At 38.4% G+C, this 23,533-nt stretch overlaps 1 protein-coding gene across 1 annotated transcript in view; it reads right to left on the bottom strand.

Annotated features, from left to right (window-relative positions):
* Positions 1-2,817: 2,817 nt before the first annotated feature.
* LOC126470724 (integral membrane protein GPR155) overlaps positions 2,818-23,533 on the bottom strand; it is a 165,541-nt gene continuing 144,825 nt past the window's right edge. Inside the window, exons 11-15 of the mRNA XM_050098727.1 lie at positions 23,283-23,474; positions 22,651-22,865; positions 9,192-9,352; positions 8,961-9,101; positions 2,818-3,022 (exon numbers count right to left, since the gene is read on the bottom strand). Coding sequence (XP_049954684.1) covers positions 2,818-3,022; positions 8,961-9,101; positions 9,192-9,352; positions 22,651-22,865; positions 23,283-23,474 — 914 coding nt within the window. The remainder of the gene's footprint in view (positions 3,023-8,960; positions 9,102-9,191; positions 9,353-22,650; positions 22,866-23,282; positions 23,475-23,533) is intronic.

Here is a 23,533-nt window from a genome sequence, read left to right as displayed (position 1 = left end):
TTTTATTTAAGTTTGAAAACACCTCTGTTGCACCTTCATACAAAATATACTGACCTGTTACAATCTTCATAGTGCATCCCTGAATTTGTTTGATATCTGTTATATATATCTGTATTTGATAAGGGCTTGACATGTTGGAGAGCTAATCCACAGTTGACCACACTAGTGTCTTGCATGTGATTTAGTTTACAGATGCACAGTACTTTCTCAGAACCCTTCCAAAAAATTTAACAAGGGGAGGCCATGACATTGGGATCTTATATTTACTTCAAACTTTGTACTCCTTTAGTAGCTCATTAAAACAACATAACATGCAAGTAATAAGGTGCACTACTCTAGCAATTCCAAGAAAATCGTAAGAGAAGTTTTACCCATCCATTATGTGGCATACATATCTATGCGTAGGGGCTAGAGGCTACAGTACGTGATAGTCAAGGGGTTAGCATTCAAGCTTTGTACGACAAACATGTATGAGGCGATGGTTCTACTCCCGCTGAAACATAATTTTTAATCTATACTTTTCTCATCACTGGTCGTATTATGTAATTTATATGACATGAGGAGGTATTGAATAGAATTGGGGAGAAGAGGAGTTTGTGGCACAACATGACTAGAAGAAGGGACCGGTTGGTAGGACATGTTCTGAGGCATCAGGGGATCACAAATTTAGCATTGGAGGGCAGTGTGGAGGGTAAAAATCGTAGAGGGAGACCAAGAGATGAATACACTACGCAGATTCAGAAGGATGTAGGTTGCAGTAAGTACTGGGAGATGAAGAAGCTTGCACAGGATACAGTAGCATGGAGAGCTGCATCAAACCAGTCTCAGGACTAAAGACCACAACAACAACAACAACAACAACAACAACAACATGACATTTTAGAGGTAATATGATTAAAAAATCACGTGTATTTGTATTAAGTTTTAGTGAATTTCATGTTATTTGACTATTTACTATTTTTAATCAAATTAGAACAAACATATTTACAACTATTGGCAGGGAAACAAAGAAATGCATAGAGTTTTGCTGAAAATGTATGCCTGTTGTGATTTGCGAAATGCCTTATGCAGTCTGCTGATTCGAACTGTTGTCTCATCCACAACACTCTTGCAAAGCGCGAATGCTAACCTGAACACATTGACTTCCTATGACCAGCACCTTCGCACAGATGCATCAGTTACATAATATATGCTTAAAACTTCTCTTACGATTTTCTCAGAACGGTCAGAGCAGTGCATCTTACTACTTGCATATTATGTTGTTTTAATGGCCTACTAAAGGTGTACAAAGTTTGAAGTAAGTCTGCGATCCCACCATCATGGCCTTCCCTTGTAAGTGTTCCATTTACCTTCCCTAATGCTTATTCTACATGATCATCTCATTTTGTATCGCTTCTTACTGCTAACTGCAAATACTTACATGATGTGACATGCTCGAGATGTTCATTGCCAACTGTAATTGGATACTACTGGGTTCTTCCTCTTTGATATTATTTTACATTTATCTGCATTTAAACAGAGCTGCCAATCGTTACACCAAGACTTTCTGCATTTCCTTATGATCATCTGACAACAATAATGTCCTGCTAACAACAGCATCCTCAGTGAATAATCTACTGAGAGCATTACAAGTCCTATCACACTCCCTTGGGGCACACCCAACATTAATTTTGTTTCTGTATAACCATCCAGTATAATATAGTGGGATAATGTGATGGGTTCTATTAATGTAAGTTACATCACGCGAATCACATATTTTTGGATATACTCTGTATGATTGTGTCTTGATTATTCACTGAAGATGTGCTACAATGTACCTGCTCACTAGCATCTATTGCTTGCAAGCTGCCATGCACGAACAGAGTAAAATTTTTAAGGTAAGCTGTGTTTCATGAGTGGCTTCTGCTGACGCTGTGCTGATGCTCTGGCAGAAGCTTATTTGCCTAGGGGAATGTCATAATCTTTGAGTTTATAATATGCTCTAGGATCCTGCAAAAGATGGATGTCTGTGATATTGGCCTGTAATTCTGTGCATCTAATATTTTACCCTTTTTGAAAACAAGAGTGGCCTGCACTTTGTTCCAGTCATGCACAAGATTCTTCATAAATGCAAACTACGTAAGGAGTCAATTCCACAGCATATTCAACACAAAATCAAACTGTTATTCTGTCAGGTGCCTTGTCTGTTTTCAGTAGTTATAATTGTTTCCATATATAGGGGTGCCAACATCAATATCTCTCATTTGTGAGTCTATGCAGCAAACAGACATTGTTACAGTAGTATCCTAAATAAAGTCTTAAATGTGGAATTTAATATTTCTGCTTTCAAGTTTTTGTCTTCAGTTTCATCTCCAGACAAATCCATGAGAGACTGAATGATAAGTTTCGACCCCTCATTGACTTTACACATGACTAAAACTTCATAGGATTTTTCTAATAGATCTTTCACCAGGCTCTGGCTGAAAATTATTGGTGCAAAAGTTGATGTTTAGTTTTCTCTATCAGTTTCCCTGCAATTTCTCTTGTAGCAAGAGTATATTAGATTCTGTTTTTGCAAAAAGCTCTAGATGGTACCATTAAACCACGACTTTTGGTATGGCCTTTGTATGTGAATAAATCATTATGCTTGTCACAACTAAACTTAGTCATAGGAAAATGCACTCCAAAAATAAATAAAACAAACTGGCTCACACTAGTTAAAACAATAACAACAACAAAACAATAACAAACAATAGCAACAATATCCTCTTCTGATGACTGAGTGTTTCAACTTAAATAGATATCTGTCAGAGGGATAAATAATATACTGAAAGATATCTAACGTTGTGCTACACAAAATGTATACAGAAGGGATTGATCATGAAAATGATGAAGGTCATTTATATGCCTAATGACCCTACCCTGCAATAAATCAGTGGCATACTGCACAGCTTCCTGTCGGTCTCGTGCCAGGCCAGCTTCTATCAACCATGTCACAAGTGCAGATCCCTTGAACACTTCTCGATATGTGCGGAAGTGCCATCTAGAATTAAAAGTAAAGGCATATCAATTTCTGCAATTAAATTTACAGGATGCTAAAACCTAAATGAAAACAACAATTAAATAAATTGAAATATAACAACAAGATATTATAGTATGAAAGCTTTCAAGACCGGATGACATATCTTCTGGTAAACCTTCCAGGATGTAAGGTCGTGGTCCATGAAACTCTTCAGCTCCTAACGTTTCGTCCAGAGCTGCGCTGGACATCTTCAGAGGGGGGGTTTCTCCTCCTGTGAGTCTTGCCGACTGACGGGTCGGACGTCTGAGAGCGACTTATATATCGTAGAAAGTGGGCGTGACCAGAGTTACACGTGATATGCAGAGATAATCTTTGTCAAAGATAAAACTTAACTATCGATCGTAATCTCGTCACGGATAAACCTGTCTAGCAATTCTGTAGTGCTACTGTCCAAATATCACTAAGTTTCATGGTCTCTTCTTTCCGATTAAAATTATCCCTATGTTTACGTATTTCAGTTGCTTCTCTACAAAGCCGTGGGTACTAGTTCGTCGTCGTAGATAAAATTTTTGTTTCAGAAAACTTCACTTGATGATTTCCTGGCTGAAAAGCGTGTTCTGCTACAGCCAATTTATCTGTTTTTCCTAATCGGCAAAGACTTCTGTGTTCTTTTAACAATGTATTTACGCTTCTTTTTGTTGTTCCAACATAAACTTTACCACATGTACACGGAATTTTATATACGCCACTGGCTGATAGAGGAGCACGTTTACCTTTTACAGACCGAAGAACATGACAAATTTTCTTCGTTGGTCTAAAAACAGGTCTAATATCACGTTTACTTAAAATCTTTCCAATCTGATCCGTTACTTTCTTTATAAAAGGGAGAGAGGCTGTATTCTTCCATCGTTTTTCGGACTTGTCCTTAAGCTTTTTGTTGTTTGGGTGCAGAATTCTGCTTACTTCTTTCTTTGAGTAGCCATTTTTCTCAAAAGCGTGCTTCAGATGTTTTAATTCGTCGACTAGATACTCCGGCCTGCAAATCCGTCTGGCTCTGTCAATGAGACTTGTAATCACACCTCTCTTTTGTTTTGGATGGTGGTTAGAGTTTTTATGTAAGTATCTGTCTGTGTGCGTTATTTTTCTAAAAATCTGTTGTTTCAATCTTCCATCTGTCTGTCTCATAACTAAAACATCCAAAAACGGTATTTTGTTATCTTTTCTCTCTCCATGGTAAACTGGATTCTCGGATTTATATTATTAAGGTAATCAAAAAATTCGCCTAAGGCTTCTCTACCATGTGGCCAGACCACAAATGTATCGTCTACATACCGATACCAGCGAGACGGTTTCTTATCTGCTTTTTCCAAGGCTGACTGTTCGAATTTCTCCATGTAGAAATTAGTTACTGCAGGACCCAATGGGTTACCCATTGCTACGCCATTAAGTTGTTCATAAAATTCATTATTCCACTGGAAATGACTGGAAGTAAGACAATGTCTGAAAAGAGCAGTCAGATCTTCTAGAAAAATATCCGTTATAAAATCCATAACTTCATTAATTGGAATCATAGTAAATAAAGATACTACATCGAAACTTACTAAAATATCTTCAGGACAGTAGCACTACAGAATTGCTAGACAGTTTTATCCGTGACGAGATTACAATCGATAGTTAAGTTTTATCTTTGACAAAGATTATCTCTGCATATCACATGTAACTCTGGTCACGCCTACTTTCTACAATATATAAGTCGCTCTCAGACGTCCGACCCGTCAGTCGGCAAGACTCACCGGAGGAGAAACCCCCCCTGTGAAGATGACCAGCGCAGCTCTGGACGAAACGTTAGGTGCTGAAGAGTTTCATGGACCACGACCTTACATCCCGGAAGGTTTACCAGAAGATATAACAAGATATTAGCTTCTTACTACAATTGTACTAAAAAGAAACAGGGAATGGAGACTATGTTGACTATGGTCTTCATCTCTGACAATCCATGTATCCACCTGAAATGACCTACAAGACCTGTGACAACACAAATCTCAATGAATGGACCCTGCATTAAGTCCAAATATTCACTGGGTGAACAATATGTTCCTGCAGCAACCAAAGCTGCAGACTGATACGTAGTAAATGAGTTGCTGATAAACTGCAGTGCAGCTACCAAAAGCAGAACTACAGTCATCAGTACCATGTTTGAATGTATGGCACAAAGTATTGGACACTATTGTGGACAATAGTTAAGGATATGTGCTCTCGCATACGCATTGTTTCCCTGTCGAAACTCGACTGTATAGTTGTAGCTGTCCCTTTTGAACAAGTGCATATTTTCAGTGGAAAACTGCAGATGTACTGGAATACTAGTCTAAAAATAACCAGCTTATTAAACACGGATGTGTAGGGGGTTTTATGAATGAAAAACACACATGATCCTCGCAACTCATTTTTTAACTAAAAATATATTTTGTGCCTTAAATGAGTTACCCAAACTATTATAATGTATAACTTCAAGAAATGAAAATATGGAAAGTACAACAACTCAAAAGTAAAACGGGAGCTGCTGATGGACACTGTTCTGATCATTACAGTTGCTGCATCTAACTGCTGCATATCATCATGAATATTTGCTTTCAACTAGGGCTTCCCATCTGCACACAATCATACTATCTAACATAGGAGAATGCAGTTCCTAAGAGAACTGTGTATAAGGTACTGAATGTGTTAGGTTTTATTGTAAATTAAGTGTGCTTATTTTCTGTAAAATAAGGTACTGATTTAGATTAGATTAATTAGATTATTTTAGAAAAGTCTTTTGACAATGTAGACTGCCTAAAATGCTATGCTCATAAAGCTGGATCATCAAGACATGAAAATAATCATGCAGCTTTACAGGAATCAGACAGCAAAAAGATGGTCATCCAAAATTTGCAAGAGGAAATGAAGCTGTCCAGATGGGATGCAGTCATCTCTTCAAGATGTACAAAGAGGATACAATAAATGAATATAAAGATACTTATTACGAAAGGAGAACTACACTTGGAGAAAACATAAGGATGCTTGGATTTGCAGATGATATAGGACTGTTAGCTGTATTTGAAAACAGTCCTCAAAAGGCCACAGAAGGCATGAGCAAGGAATTTTCAGAAAGATAGAATATGAAAATAAATAAGAAGAAACCTGAAATCGTTGTATGTAGTCAAGTTCCAATAACAGCAAATCTACCTTTGGATAAAGAGATGCTGAAGCAACTCACCAGCTTTAAGTACATGGGTAGTACACTAATAGAGGATGGTAGATCATGCCAGAAGACTAAATACAGACCTGCATACTCAAACACCATTGAGTAGAGGGAGAGGGAGAGGGAGAGGGATAGGGAGAGGGGGACAGGGGGAGGGGGAGAGGGGGAGAGGGCGAGAGGGCGAGAGGGGGAGAGGGGGAGAGGGGGAGAGGGGGAGAGGGGGAGAGGGGGGAGGGGGGAGGGGGGAGGGGGAGAGGGGGGAGGGGGGAGGGGGAGGGGGGAGGGGGAGGGGGGAGGGGGAGGGGGGAGGGGGGAGGGGGGAGGGGGGAGGGGGGAGGGGGAGGGGGGAGGGGGGAGGGGAGGGGAGGCGAGGGGGAGGGGAGGGGGAGGGGAGGGGAGGGGGAGGGGAGGGGGAGGGGAGGGGAGGGGGAGGGGAGGGGAGGGGGAGGGGAGGGGAGGGGAGGGGGAGGGGAGGGGTGGGGAGGGGTGGGGAGGGGAGGGAAGGGGAGGGGAGGGGAGGGGAGGGGAGGGGAGGGGAGGGGAGGGGAGGGGGGAGGGGGAGAAGCTACTAACATCAAAAGTATTGATTTCAGCTCCAGGAAACAAAACATAAAAACTTTTGTTACGAGCTTTGCCCTATATAGCTTTGAGACGTTGACAATAGGATAGCCAGAATGGAAAAGATTACAGGCTTTTGAGGCTTGGTGTAGGAGAAGAGTCCTAAAGAGAGAGAATGACCAATGAAGAAGTCTTCAACAACTTAGGAGACAAAAGACGGTTAAGGAGGACAATCACAGAACAGATGGACCGATGGATTGGACAACTATACTGAACATTGCACCTTTATTGTGAAATTAATAAAAGGAAGAATCCCTGCTATGAATGCACAAGGAAGACCAAGACTAAAGTAAATCAGGCAGGTAAAACAAGATTTGAAATTGACAATGTACTCTGAACTAAAGAGAGTTTCTGAAGATAGGGAAAAATCAGGAACAAAAATTGTCGCTAACCAAACTATGGACTGAGAACAAAAGAAAGAAGATGTGATGTACTGCAATACATAGTTTGCTTTATTTTTCAGTCTGTGAGTTGAATCTGTAACAGTCGTAGTTTATCATCTGCAAATGAAAAAGCTTTGGAGCTTTATACTACACATATTGTTAAGTCATAGATGAATATAAAAAATATATGTGAGTAAATATGGAACTTTGAGTGAACACTTTAAGTTATAGTGCCAATGTCAGATTAAGTTCCTTTCCTTTTATGTAACAGTGTGTACTAACTTCCTGCTTCATACTATGTAAGTAAGAGCAAAACCAACTGCATGATTTTTCCCCAATTAAACAGTGCTGTTGATTTATTTAGCAATACACCACAATACAGAGATTTAAAATTTCATCTGCTGTCCCCTTCTTGTGCTGAGGCCCCACCTATAAGTATTTAAATATATGTTAAAAGACTTGCATGTAAAGAAATGTTACACATGTACACTGCTAATTTAGGATTCTCAAAAATTTACAAACCTACCTGTTACCTGACAATAACCACCCACTGTAGGCTTCCATGTGCAGCACTTACGTTTCTGATTATTTTAGTTTTATGGACATTAGGCCATGGTACAAGGCATACGTTTGTGCTTAACTTTTGGTTTTCCAATGCTGGAGACATCATCACAGGCTACAAAAACTCCTGATGCAGTTGCAATTTTTGAAGAAGTTCAAAAAGCTTCCTGCGCTGGTTTGAGATTGTACTGCTTCCCGATAGCATCTGATGACGTATCCAGCATTGGAAGACAAAAAGTTAGACAGAGTAATATATGCCTCATACCATGGCCTAATGCCCAAAAACCAAACTCACTAAAATAACCACACAAGCCCTTACCCTTTGGTACCTCAGTAACAATTTCAAATCTCTTAATATTTGTCTTCAATAGATCTATCTACTGCTGTTCCCTACTAATCCTTTTTGTGAAAACTCTCCTAGTTTGTCTAGTGGAAAAAATGCGGCCATCTGTGATTTACTTGCAACGGATGAGAAATGTCCATGGAAAATTATGAAAATATCTGTAATAATATCACAAACATCTTCATTTTCACATGTCAATGATTTGATGACTGAACATTTCTATTGCTACAGCATTATAGTCCTCACATTATCCTACGATGTTTCAGTTTTATCTGATTTGTGCGTCTTTTTGTCATAGTTCAAATCTTTAATCCAATAACATTTCCTAAAAAACTAAAATATTGTCCTTACTGAGATGCTACATATGGATGTCGGACATACAGGCAGCTTTTATACAATTTTCACATTCTCCAGCTTTATATTTTGCACTTTATTATCCAAATTGGCTGCCTATATTTATTTTCCTTAGTGTAAAATGGCTTTCACACAGAAATTTTAACTAACAGAAGGTACTATTTCAAAAATCCCTGATGACAAGACACATGAACCCCTTTGTCATTTGAAAAAGCAAACCAAGGTGGTAAAAGGCACAACTAATTAACACAAGCTTTTTGTAACAAATCCATAATATCACATTAATCAAAACTGAAGCAAATACAAATTTATTAACTGGATTTAAAAAAAATTAAATCACGTTCTTCTACTCCTTCTATGCACCACACAAATGTGTAAAAACAAAATATAAAAATATATTACATATATAGAGCAAATTTCTCTTGACACCCCAGTGCAGCTTTTTATTTCAATTACACTCACCTTCTATCTTCAGAAATATCACTTCTACATTTCTCCAAATGATGCATAACAAACTGATCACACACATGTCGTGTCTCAAAATTCAGTTCTTCCCATTGTGGCAAGCTTAAGGTAGATGTTCCATATCGCACCCTCCGCCATCTTAAATAAATTTCCTCATTAAGCTTCTACATTCAGGCGTCATTTTAAGACACCAGCTAACTACAAAACTTTTTTGTGTCTAAAACTTACAGTTTTATGAATGGTAAAATCGCTGCCTTAGGACTGAGACCAAAAATAGCAAATACAAATATGCTCTGGCCGAAGTTGAGACTGGCATCAAGAAATGACAGTTCGACATATATTCCTGACATAGCCTCCATAATTAAAGTCCACACTGAAAGAGCAATGCCCTAAAAAATAAATATATATAATTATTCCATATATAGTCACAATTAATCACAATAAAATTTACTTCTAAGTATAATTTCCTCTTTTACCTGACGTTATAAATCAACAGCAATTATTATACACAACTTATTAAACACCTTATTAACCAAAACAAAACCAAACACCACTTGCAGGAGTTCTGGACATCCTCTGAGTGTCAATATGCCAAGCTATTCTGCTTCAGTACATCTGTTTGTTGAGGATGTTTAATTTTCCATTTGTCTACTAAATTTTAAGGCCATAGTTAGAGGTTGCTGACTTTCTTCAAAGTAGCTGAGGACCACATGTTCATTTCCATATTTCTAAAGAGGCAATGTACTAGTCAATAACAGACAGTTGAACTCTCAAAATTTCATGAATCAATCTATTTCCGAAAAAAATTGCTTCCACATTTGCATGAAACTGTTTTCTCTGTTCTACATTTCACAAAACAACCACAAAATGAAACAAAATATTGGTACAAACAAACAACAAGAACACTTTACAACACACACATAAATCCAACTTATACGACTGTTTTAACCCCTCAAGTTGGAAATTCGAGTATGTACTTAAGTGAAGTGAGCATCTGTGCTGACAGTACCTTAATCATGCACTTAGCAGCAGCAGTCCTCTCAGGTAAAACTTCATTTCTCTGTGATCCATCAATGATGAGTCACACTATGTCAGCAGCTAAATCTATGGATATTTGTTGAACCCATGAAGATCCTTGTTGGGAAGTGAGCAAGTCAGAGGAAATCAGGAACGAAAACATTTTCACATGGAAAGGAAAACAAAAGAGTGAAGTGATATGTGAAAATCTACAGAAGAATAATAAATATTTCAGTACACTATGCATTTATTATTTGTCAAACCAGTGACAAGACACGAAAAAAAAGCACTTGTAAATTTCAGACTGCTGCCAACAATAGAATTACTGAGAATTTGTGGGAAGAGAGTGTGGGGTCAGACTCAGTTTCAAAGACTGATTCAAAGTGTATTAGACCAAAAGTTCACTTTGAGTGGTTAAATATGTTTTAAATGTAATAAAGGTCTATTGTTTACAATTACTAAAAATTATTGATTTTGGAAAAAGGATTTCTGTGATAGAGCTATTTAAATAATATGATGAGCTATTTAAATAATATGCTGCAGTTATTTGCAAGCCAGCTGCATAACCTATCATCAGTAGTCTAGCAAGCACAGAAATTACTGGCCTGTAGGTAGGTAGGTTGGTAGGTAGGTAGGTAGGTTGGGGGAGGGAACCAAATACCGAGGTAATTGGTCCCATCAGTTTAGTGAAGGATGGGGAAGGAAGTTGGCCATGCCCTTTTGAAGGAACCATCCCGGCATTTGCCTGAAGTGATCTAGGGAAATCATGGAAAACCTAAATCAGGATGGCCGGACTTGGGTTGAACCATCGTCTTCCCGAATGCAAGTTGTCTGCTAACCACTGCGCCACCTTGGCCTGAAGGATTAACTGGGTTACCATGTACAAGTATTAAATTGGAATTTCTCACACTCAAATTATTCTTGAGACAGTGCTGGCTGAATCCTGAAGCAGGAAGCTCTCAGATATTTAGTGATTCATAAACCATACATCAAAAAGACAGATTAGTCACCATAGGAGGAGGAGTGTTCATTGCAGTTGCAAAAATATTGTCTCTATTGAGATAGAATTTGAGTGTGACAGTGAAGTTAGTATGTCACATATAACAGGTCTAGAACCACCTGATTCCACTGTGATAGTTTTAGAGTTATTCAAAGATAGTCTGCAGTCAGTATTGTGCAAAGACCCAGATCACGCAATGTTAGTTGGAGGTAGCTTTAACTCATTGAGCACAGACTGGGGCATCTACGGATTCACTGCAGGGAGTACAGACAGACAGTCTTGTGACGTACTTTTCAACATGTTTGCTGAAAACTGTCTTGAGTAGCTAGTTCGACATCCTACACGTAATGGAAATATTTTAGACTTTCTAGCTACAATAACGCTTGATCTTATTGAAAAAATCATTATAGAGACAGGGATTAGTGGACATGATATTGTAGTGACTGCAGTTACTAAAATTAATAAATCAAACAAGACGACTTGGAGAGTATTTCTGCTAGAAAGCAGTTGTTAGCATCCCACTTAGAAAATAAATTGACACCATTTAGTTCCAGTATCATGGACACAGAGGAATTATGTGCAAGCTTTACACAGATTGTAAATCTGTGCTCTGGAGACGTATGTGCCGAGTAAGTGTATTAAGGATGGAAAAGACGCACCATGGTTTGATAACAAAATTCAGAAAATTCTGAGGTAGTAAAGGCTGTTGCAGTTTTGGTTCAAAAGAGAATGCACACATGGTGACAGACTATAGTTTGTAGAGATTTGTGTGTCTGTAAAAAGATCAATGCATGAACCATACAACTTCGGCCATCATGCCTTAGCAAAAGATCTAGCCACAAACCCAAGAAAATTCTGGTCCTACGTAAAATCAATACATGGGTCTAAGGCTTCTATGCAATTACTCGTTGACCAGTATGGTGTGGCAGCAGAAGATAGTAGAAGGAAAGCTTAAGTTTTAAAATTCACATTTCAGAAACCATTCACACAGGAAAATCACACAAACATACCATCATTACAATATTGCACAGACTCCCCTATCGAGGACATAGTAAGAGGCATCCCTGGCATAGAGAAACAATTAAATGAGTTGAAAACAAATCAGTTACCAGTTCCATATGGAATCCCAATTCAGTTTTACAGAGAACTCTATGGTATTCGCCCCTTGATTACCTTTTATTTATAATAAGGGTAGAAGAACGGACCCACAAAATTACAGACAAATATCCTTAATATCAGTCTGCTGCAGAATTCTTGAACATATTCTCAGTTGGAATATAATAAATTTCCTTGGGATGGAAATGCTTCTGTCCGTGAATAAGCATGACTTTAGAAAGCATCACTTGTGAAACTCAGCTTGCTCTTTTCTCATATGATATCTTGCAAACTATGGATGAAAGGCGTCAAGCAGATTCCATATTCCTAGGTTTCTGAAAAGCATTCAACACTGTACCCCACTGCAGACTTTAAACCAAGGTATGGGCATATAGAATAGGTTCCCAGATATGTGAGTGGTTCGAAGACTTTTTAAGTAACAGAACCCATTAAGTTATGCTCAATGGTGAGTGTTCATCAGAGACAAGGGTACCATTGGGAGTGCCCCAGGGAAGTGTGATAGGACCACTGTTATTTTCTGTATGCACAAATAATCTGGTGGACAGGGTGAGCAGCATGATGCTGTGGCGTACAGGAAGATGTCATCACTGTGTGACTGTAGGATAATACGAGATGACTAAGACAAAATTTCTAGTTCCTCTGATGAAGGGCAGCTAGCTCTAAATATATACATAAAAAAAGTAAGTAAATGTGGATAAGTAGGAAAAACAATCCTATTAAGTTCTAATACAACATTAGTAGTGTGCTGCTTGACAGAGTCACATCAATTAAATATCTAGGGGTTACATTGCAAAGCGATATTACATGGAATGAGCATGTACAGATTGTAGTAGGAAAGACGAATGCTAGACACCAGTTTACTGGGAGTATTTTGGGAAAGTGTGGTTTAGTTTATCTGTATAAGAGACTGCACACAGGGCACTAGTATGACCCTTTCTTGAGTGCTGCTCAAGTGTTCGGAATACACAGCAGTCGAACTAAAGGAAGACACTGAAGCAAGCTGCTATATTTGTTACTGGTAGGATCAAACAGCATGCCAGTATTGTGGAGATGCTTCGGAAACTCAAATGGGAATCCCTGGAGGGGAGGAGACATGCTTTTTGAGGAATACTATTGAAAAAAATTATGGAACCAGAATTTGAAGATGACTGCAGAATGATTCTACTGCCACCAACATACATTTTGTGTAAGGACTACAAAGATAAGAGAAATTAGGGCTCGAACAGAGGCATATAGACAGTCGTATTTCCCTCGCTCTACCTGCGAGTGGAACAGGAAAGGAAATGAATAGTAATGATAGATCATACCCTCAGCGATGCACTGTATGGTGGCTTGCAAAACATATATGTAGTTGTAGACATAGACTATGTCATTAGGTACTGCTCAGAATAAAATAGGTGGTAAAAATAGACCTCTCATGGTATCTGGAACATTATGATTTTATTACATTTAAGAAGTTCCTGTAAAAAAAAAAAAAATTAAATTAAATTAAATTAAAAAAAGCATTTGTGTGTGTCACCTGGAAAATCAAAAGTATTCTCAGGAAATTATGTCAAATAGCCTTTGCACTATCTTGTTTCACATTACTATGATATGTAGCTTACATTCCCTATGCACATATAACTAACCAAATGGCTATCTGGTTGAATCAGTGCCAGGAAACAGTTAAAATAAGCATGCTTGTTTAAGTTTAATCTTCCTGCTATTACATGAAGATTGTATTTTTGTGTAATGTTACCAAGAAATATAACTGATAGTCTTTCATATAAAGAAGTCTGAAGGTCCATCAGTAATATCAAAGTAATTCCAAGTGAAAATTTAGATGAAAAAAAATCATAGGCTGTTAATTGTAAATATGGCAATGACAAAGCCTCTGAAGAAAGACAGAAAGAAAAAGTGGGGGAAAAGAGAAGATAACTTTGTGAAAAGTGTGACAGAATAATTCAGAAATCAGTTTTGCATCGTGTTACAAAAGAAAAACTGAAATCTGCATATGAGGAATGGAATACTTTAAAACTGGCCGTGACAGGAACACAAGAGATATTATTTGGGTGGCAAAATAATATCAGAAAACGAAAAGAAATAATATGGCTGAATGAAGATGTAAAAGCTGCCATTAGAAATCAAAATTGTGCAAGAAGAACTATGTATCAGTTGAAATAGAAGAAAAGCTTTCAATGTATAGAAAGATCCACACAACAGTCACAGATGCAAATACAAATGCAAACAGAGCAGCTGTAGATAAAAATAAGAAAATAAAAAAATTACAGACAGAGAAAGAGGAACTGTAGGAGGTTCATCAAATCAGTAGAACTTTCATATAGAGAGATTGCAAAAAATATGAAAAAAAGTATTACAGAAATTCAGATCATACTTTGACGAACAGTTGAACGGCAGAGATAGCAAAGATCCACAGGACAGTGACCCTCAAATTTCTGAATGTAACACCACTAGTATAATCTAACCAGGTTGGAAATTGAAACAGTAGTAAACAATGCCAAGTAATATCTACTAGAGTAAATCAGCTCAGTGTGGATGTGACTAAAGCTGTTGGACCTTGAAAACAATGGACACACACGGTAATGAATAAGATCTGGTAAGATAATGTAATACCAAATAAGAGGAGGGTGGGAATCATAGTTACACTGTTTCGGAAAGGTGAGTGGCAAATTTGTGCAAATCAAATACCTCTATCCCATGGGTTTAGATTAAACAGGTCAACCAAAGAATGGTTTTGTTATGAGAATCTAGTTTGAAAATCCCTGGGAGAAAAACAAGACAGTCACTGTCATATTCTTAGATACTGATAAGGCATATGCCTATGTACCACAGGAGGCACATATACATAGGAATACTTCAGGCGCAAGCTTACATTCTGTATAATATATTTATACTGGTACATGGAGAGCTGTCTGTAGTTCCACAGAAAGAGACCAAAATGGCTTAACATTAGAAAAACACTTGTTTTGGCAATTTTGACTTATGTATTCAGGATGACGATGGCTCCAATCTTCAACTATCCATCCATCCCGATTTAGGTTTTCTGTGATTTCCCTAAATTACTTCAGGCAAATGCCTGGACGGCTCCAACTATAAGGTCATGACCGACTACCTGTCCCAGCCTTGTCAAACTTGACTTGTACATGTCTAAATGCCTGTATACATAATTTTTTGTTCTTAAACTGTAACACTATGACACGCTCAATATCATAGTAAAAGTGCTTCATAGATGAATAAAAGTACTACAGAAAATATGTATGTCGAAAGCTACACGAAACAGTGGGATAGAGGCTACAGTTGCAAGCATTATGAAATTTTATCCTTTGCCAGGCCACAGAAAATATCAAGCCATGGCCTAGGCATCTGAATCCAGCAGATCAGGCAACAGCCTGAATAAAAATTTGAGTTATAATATTGGAAGTGGCCTGGACACACTGTGCATAGAAGCAAGAGTAACTGTTGAGCCTCTGCACTAACTGCTGTTAACACTGTACAGACACAATATCATAAGTAACATCAACCAAGTTTTATTTAGCTCCCACATGAAGAGATTCACAATAACACCAAATGAAGTATAGATCAGTGCAAAGTCTAATAACTATAGAACACATCAGCATACAGTCTCGAAGGTGATCATAGAGTAAGCAAGTAAACAGGAAGTAAGGCCGAGGACCTGGCATACCAGGCTTATATTGGGCTGTTGTGCACACAGCACACCACTTGCTGCGCCACCTGTCCATGCTGTGAGGTGACCTCACTAGGCCGTCTGTGGAGGCACTTTAATCATGCACTGTTTGATTACGTGCATTCACACTATAGGGTTACAACACTATCATCATCAGTCTTGGCTTAACAATGCTGAAAAGTGAATTAATGGGAAATGAAAAAGTTACTGCTGACAACAAATATTTCACATTGGTACTATGCTAGTTGGTGCTAGTGGAACAGCTGAATATGAAAAAGGGTGGCATACACTCAAACAAAAAGGATAAAACACTTTAGCAGTTTTGTCAGTTGATACTAAGAAAATAAAGGGAGAGGGGGGGGGGGGGGAGGGGAAGAGAGCATTTCCACAATCATATATGAAGAGTCTAGGGGAAAAGCAGAATTGGACAACAATCTGACATGTTGAGAGATTTTAAAAATCTTGAAAATGTGTGCTGGGGAAAAATCTTACAAGTCCATGCAAAGAAGGGAATATCCTGACAAGCTGAGGGAATGTAATGGGAAAACTGTATGATATAATGGCTCCCGGCCAGTGTAGGTCTGTTACAGCTAACATTATCGTCATCGTTACAGTCACTATCACATTAAATTTGGTCATTTTAGTTTGTTTTATGGAGTTTGTAAAGGAAGTTTGATCTAGCATTGTGTTGTGTCAAAGTAATATTAATAGAGAAGATTGCGACTCATCTATTCATAATGAAAAATAAAGTATGTCTGCAGAGAAGCTGACTAAGAAAAGGAGGAAGTGTGGTAGCATTAGTGATGCTTCAACAAATTTAAGACTGCAATCACCTTAAACAGGAGAACCATGTAAGCATAAATATGATTGCTTTGGTATTGTCAGTAATGAAAACAAAAGGAATCTTATTAATAAAATAATCCAATTTGAAAATCATGCTGAAATAACCATCTGTTTAAGTGGTTTAATCACAGTGGTCTCTGTACAGCACAGGTGTCCCAGAAGAGCAGAGTAGGAGGCACAGTTTTGAGATACCTCTTATAAATCCAGTGTTTGCATTACCTTTAATGGAACTGTCCAAGAAATACATTTTTGTACTCTGGCATGTTTCTAAAATCTGTTTTGATAATACTGAAGCCCAAAATTTTCTGAATACAATGATGTTCTTAGATTATCCATATTTTGTATTTCAAGGGAAATATTTAAAATTTTAACATTTTTTAAATAAATTTTATATACAAGTTTTAAATGGTGGTTTTATGGGAGGCCAGGGAAGTCTTCTTGCACATGAAGATACAATACAAAATAGGTAGTGCCATGTGTTTCTATAGAACAGAAGGATACAAATCATTTGGTACATGAAATAATTAGTTCTAAGAATCAGTCTGGTTAGTTTTATAATATTTTCTCTTTTGTATTATTAATTAATGTATCATTTCCTTGTAACTGATAGAAAATCACAAAGTTACAAGTTGTCACCAAAGGGTAAGGCTATGAATAGTTGGAATCAAGAGCAGAGGAGGCATTCAGGCAGTGTATTCACGAGAGCAGGAGCTATGTCAATTGTAAGCATGAAATCATAAGTAAATATTGTAAAGTGTATCACATAGGTATACCAAAAAAGTTAAGGACTGTGTTAATGTACAGACAATGGCTTATAAGCAAATAAGTACTGAACCATTAGCACTGCTCTTGTATGTAACTGAGCAGTGAACAGCTATCATTGTGTGTGCATTCTGCGACTTTATTTGTGAATAATGTATGTCATCATCCATATTACATATATTGTGGGAATAAAAACACACAAACACCATATGAACAGGCCTTGAAGGCCCAACAGTACCGACCGGAAGCGAATACAGAGGGGCATGTGGCAGCACACTGTTCTCCAGGCCGTTGTCAGTTTTCATGACTCGTGTCACTACTTCTCAATCAAGTAGCTCCTCAGTTGGCCTCACAAGAACTCAGTGAACCCTGCATGCCAACTGCACTCAGAAGACGCAGACAGTGACCCATCCAAGTGCTAGCCAAGCCCAACAATGCTTAACACCGATGACCTGACGGGAACTGGTGTTACCACCGCGGAAAGGCAGTTGGCATGTTGTGGGAATAAATTGTACATAAATAGTAATGCAGTGTGTCAGTGTTTTCAATTAATGCAATATAATTCCATATTTCTATGCACCACCACTGTTAAGATTTTAGATTTTCAGTTCGGAGTGGTAAATGGACAACATCCTTTGATATGGTAAGAAATGAAACATTTCACACTATATGGGATATGAGCACCTTAATAGTTAAAATTTTTGTATGTCAGCACACAGGTCAACATATTTAGTGTTATTCAGTTTTACATGGGGTCTTAGACCATGATGGTCAATACCCACAACAGACAACTTATGAAGAGCTTGTTAAGAAAACTTGGAAAAGTTAATAATTTTTCAGCTTTAGAAGGAAGCTGTAGAATATTAGCTGGAGTAAGGTATATTAGGTAGAGGACACAAACTCTACATTTAATTCACTTATAACATGATTTCTTTCCACCTTTCATGGAACTTTCCCCAATAAAAACTGTGAAATATGGCACCCATGATATATCAAAGAAACATTGGCTAACAAAATACATATAAGTATTGAGTAATAGAAACATAGAAGTATACAAAACTGCCACGATAAATACAGATGTGAAATTGCTTTCACACAGGATGGCCACAATAAAACTGAACTGAAAAGTATTTTCAGCATTTATGGCAATTTAATCTAAATAGCACATTAAAATTGATGTTTAGTACACAACTGACAGGTCAGTTTTTCTTCTGACACAATGTATTACACGCATAAAATTCACACCTTTAGATCTCAGTAAGTATATCAGTTGATTAATCCTGAAACCTTTCACAGAATGTAGTACGAAGTACTCACTACAAGCAAACAAAGGGCTTCCCTCCCTACTGCCATAATGCCTCACTGTGCACGTGGTTCCTCAGAACCAGTGAACGTTTCTGAGATGCATTATTCGTATCCTGTTGATTCAATGGAGTAGGAAGAATGGCAGTGACATTCTGGAAATTTCATATAATGAACTGGGATCTGGAGGTAACCTAATTACTCCGATTTGGGCCTTGAAAGAAATCAAAGCAGAATAGGAGGAGCAGGAGATTAGTCCCATCAACAATGAGGTCATTAGAGAGGAAGTACAAGCTCAGAGTAGGGAAGGATGGAGAAGGAAATTGGCTATGCTCTTTCAAAGGAACCATCCTGGCATTTGCCTGAAGTGACTTAGGCAAATCATGGGAAACCTAAATCAGTATGGCTGGACATGGGTTTGAACCATCATCCTCCCAAATGCGAGTCCGGTGTGCTAACTACTGTGCCACCTCACATGGTTCAAAGCAGAATAGTGCAGCCCACTGATAAAGTGACGTGGGTTGCACCATTTTGTTTTGGTTCCTCTATTGGTGTGCAATGATACTGCAGCACTACGATTTCAGTGTGTACCAGGTCAACAGAGACATACCCACAAATAAACAAAAATTAATTAAGTAACTTTATTTTATGAGGTGATAATTAAAGCTTTATAGCTACCCCTCCTATAACCCACTCCTTTTAACATTTTTGTGAACTAGGTCTTTTATAAATGGTACAAGGAATTATCTACACTGTTTAACATTAATGACATTAAGCTGGGTAGCATGGCTGTCTCTTCAGATGGCCAGGCATATTAGCTGAATAAGAGGACAATCTTTGACAAAGGCTGTACACCATGATATAAACAAAGCACTGAGTGACACAATCAGCAGAGTGTTCTGGAAACAGCAGACAGAAGACAACCCTCACTTTAGTAGTCCTGCTGGACATTGATACGGAAAATACACCACTGAGTTGTGTAACTGCTATGAAGTTTGTGGAAATGCTGTTAGCTGCCTGTGTTAAGATCTGTGACAACCTACTACATAAGTCGGCCACTGCGGCTGATGAAATGCTAGTCACAGCTTGCCCTAAGCCACTTCAGTGTTTATTTATTTCAGTTTTCCTCAGTAATTTCAATGTGCTCTTTATAACAAAGAGAATGATTTTGTTGCCTGTGTTTGGTTTGCTATTCTCACTTTGACTGTATCCACTGCTGTTTGACTCATGGTTGTACCTGAATTATTACAGCTTTTCTTCTCATGACCGGCCTGTCTTAATGGCTGATGAAATTACCTGTTTCTTGGTTTAAGGTGTCACATTTATTTCATTTACCAGTATTGAGTTTATTGTGAAATTAAATGTTGAGTGCTGTCTACAAAAATAATGATGAGTGACTTGTAATATCAGTTTTTCCAGCTTCAAATGTGTTAGGACACAGTCGTGACATAAAAGCCTGGAAGTCGTTCTGAAGTTACTGGACCACCACCACCAACAGACAATGGTGAAAAAGTAAACAATTTTAAAATTTAACACTCTTTTCTTTCTCATATCATATTTCTCACAATAAATGCTTGAAACTCCTACTCCAACAATTGCTTTTAAGTGTTTGCACACCCACAATGGCATCAAACTCTTAATGACAGCCCAACTCCCCCCAGTATCCAATGGCACTATCAGGAGTTGTTTCAGGACTTTTAAAACTCAAATGCTTAAAGAAGATTGTTCAAATGGCTCTGAGCACTATGGGGCTTAACATCTGAGGTCATCAGTCCCCTAGACTTAATACTACTTAAACCTAACTAACCTAAGGACATCACACACATCCATGCCAGAGGCAGGATTCGAACCTGCGACTGCAGCAGCAGCAGCAGCAGCAGCGCGGTTCCAGACTGAAGCGCCTAGAACTGCTCGGTCAGAGCAGCTGGCATTTAAAGAAGAGCTTTTAATAGTTTTCTAGCAACAAGCAGCTCATTACCCACCAACAGCTGCAGTCTGGCAAAGCTGCTTCACAGCTGCCCTTGTCAGACACTCCTCTGTTTGCTGTTCCCATTGGCTATGTAAGTGAAAGGACAATGCCATACCACTCCAGGATAGCACTACAGTGTGAGCACACACTTTTGGGCTACACCAGGATTGCTCTGATGATCCATCCTTTTCGCAGCTGACAGTTGGTGATGGTGACAGTGTCCCGATGCCAATTGCATCCATACACATATCAGCTGCACTCGTGCCATTTGGGTCCCAGAGTTCATTCCAAGGACCACCACAACTGACATTTCAATTATGCCCCCAAGACAACCAGCAACCACTCATCAAAGACTTCCGGCTGGCTCTCCCAACATTCCAATCCTAGACAAAGTCCATACCAATAAAAATAGATCAGCTAGCACCACCAGCATCTTCACTGTCTTTCCCCTTCAAAGAATGGTTCAAAGCAGTAAGACAGTCAACCAGCTCCTACCAGCACTGTATCTGCGCCACACAGCAACACCAATACCAGCAGTGCGTCATCACAAAGGAGACATCTCTCCTGCAATAGCTGTAACATTTTTGGTGTTGTGGACTGATTCAAGGGGCGGGGGGGCAGGGGGGGGGGGAGATTAATAGCTTTGCCAAATGTCAGTATGGAAAATACATTATTGGTCTGTTTAGCTACTATGACTTCCAGCAAGGATGCTGCTAACCATCAAACATAACAGCACGACCCGATCGCTGGAGTCGATGAAAGGCCGGCTGCAACCTGCTGTTAAGTCACTACAGATGATGATGATGATGATGATGATAATGATGATGATTATTGGTTTGTGGGATGCTCAATTGCATGGTCATCAGTGCCCAGCCACTACAGTCTTCACCTACACTAGTGTTCCATTGTTATCTCTCTGTGTACTCTTTATAACAAACCATACAAATCTCTGTACTGTTTGGCTTACTGTTCAGGCTTTTCCTGTATCTGCTGCCACTGGGCTTATGCTCAAACCTGGACAACGATAGGTTTTCTTCTCATTATTTGCTTGCCTTAACCCCTGGTAAACTTATTCATTTCCCAGTTTATGGTACTACATTTATTTTATGTGCAGGTATCGAGTTTATTGTGCAAATAAATATTGAGTGCAGTATATGCAATATGTTAAGAACTGGCAGTGCTGACTTTGCTTTATGGATGCCAATGTTGAGAGCTAACTAAACAAATGGAGATGGAACAAACCAAAACTCGTTTAATCATTGCTGCTGCTGCTGCTGTTGATGATGATGATGATGAAATGTATAATGTGAGTTTTAGCTCTTCCAAGTGCTGGCACAAAGTGAGAGCGATGCAACATGCACTCGCATTTTTAGTAGCTCATTTTCTAAAAACCAGACACTGGCCAAGTCTGCACACTACCAGTCTGCTAGTGCTGAAGTAACTATGTTCAAAAGAGGAATGGCTGAGTCCCATTAACAGCCATCTTCTTGATTTTAATTAATTAATGATTAATGTCATCAAACTGAAACTTTATGTAAAGTGACTCCTGTACCTGGGGATGTTATTGACAGTTCTCCTTGCTCAATACAATGAGATTAAACCTGTAAAATCTGGGCAAAGTTTCACTGAATCTAAACAAATATACATCAAAACTTAAACTACTGAAAAATAGAAAAGGCAATCAGCACTAGAAGGAACATGATACATATAAACAGAGTCTCAGCAATATCATTATTTAAACTCTCAGTGAAATTTTTCAGATTAAAATATAAAAGTACCCCCAATTCTCTTAGCTATATCAAAGTCCTAGGCAACAATCCTCTAAGTTTATCTGCATATGAATGACAAACATCTGCAACAATAATAGTTTCCATATAGTATGATTATTCAGTAGCACTGAGCTGCTGATAACTATACCAGAACACATGTTTACGGCAAAACCCTATATAGTAACGGTGAAATTTGCTTTCACATTACATTATACTGTACTTACAGTGAACATCGAGGAGACAAGCAGAATGATAAGCACAACGTGTCTGAGGACCTGGTAGTCGCTATCCTCAATGTCATCTTGTTCTAAATAATAATCTTCCAGACGTTGCTGACACCGAGCTCGAGTGTCTGAAGGGCAGCTGAATTGTGATGGGCATGTACGAACACCATTCTCATCCAAATTTTCTATGTCCATAATCTGTGAGCTTGTAGTGGCTAAGATATCCAGAGAGAGAAACAGGCTATTAAAATATATTCTATACAACAATAGAAAATATTAGAAATGTGACAGGCAGGCATGAAATTGTTCTACCACACAGTACTGGAAGACTCCATTAAAATCACACCATATACTTCCTCCAAAACATCTAATTACTTAAAAATCATGAAAACATGATGTGGCAGATGACTGCTATATCTTCAGTCTCACTTATTTTCTCAGTACGTCTTAAATGAAATACATAATTACCTTCTTCTAAGTACAAGAACTAACTCTGAAATAATTGTTTCCATTGCTCCAGTTAATGCAATTTCTGCATTTGGTAACTATGAACCTTATCTCGTAACTCATAGTTTTAATCACTAAATTTTGCAGAAAGCATAACACACTGGATATTTGTTGTAACTACTTACCTCTTGGGCTGCTACTACATGGTCCTTCGGGTTCTGTTGTGTCTTTCAAACAATTGTTTATTCCTGGGAGTACACTGCAAGACATACTTCCTGAATGTCTGGGCTCTGACGTATTAATATCTTGGACCAAGGACAAGTAACGTGCATAGCGTCGCCAGTACCTCTGATGCAGGATCAAACAGCCTACTGTCACTATAAACAAAAGTATAATTACACAGTTTCTAACACACACTCCCTCATAGACATACGGC

This window comes from Schistocerca serialis, chromosome 3 (assembly GCF_023864345.2).
Source record: "Schistocerca serialis cubense isolate TAMUIC-IGC-003099 chromosome 3, iqSchSeri2.2, whole genome shotgun sequence".
In the NCBI taxonomy this organism is placed as follows: Eukaryota; Metazoa; Arthropoda; class Insecta; order Orthoptera; family Acrididae; genus Schistocerca; species Schistocerca serialis.
Note: the sequence above shows the minus strand (reverse complement) of the source record. Positions and strands in the feature narration are given on the sequence as shown.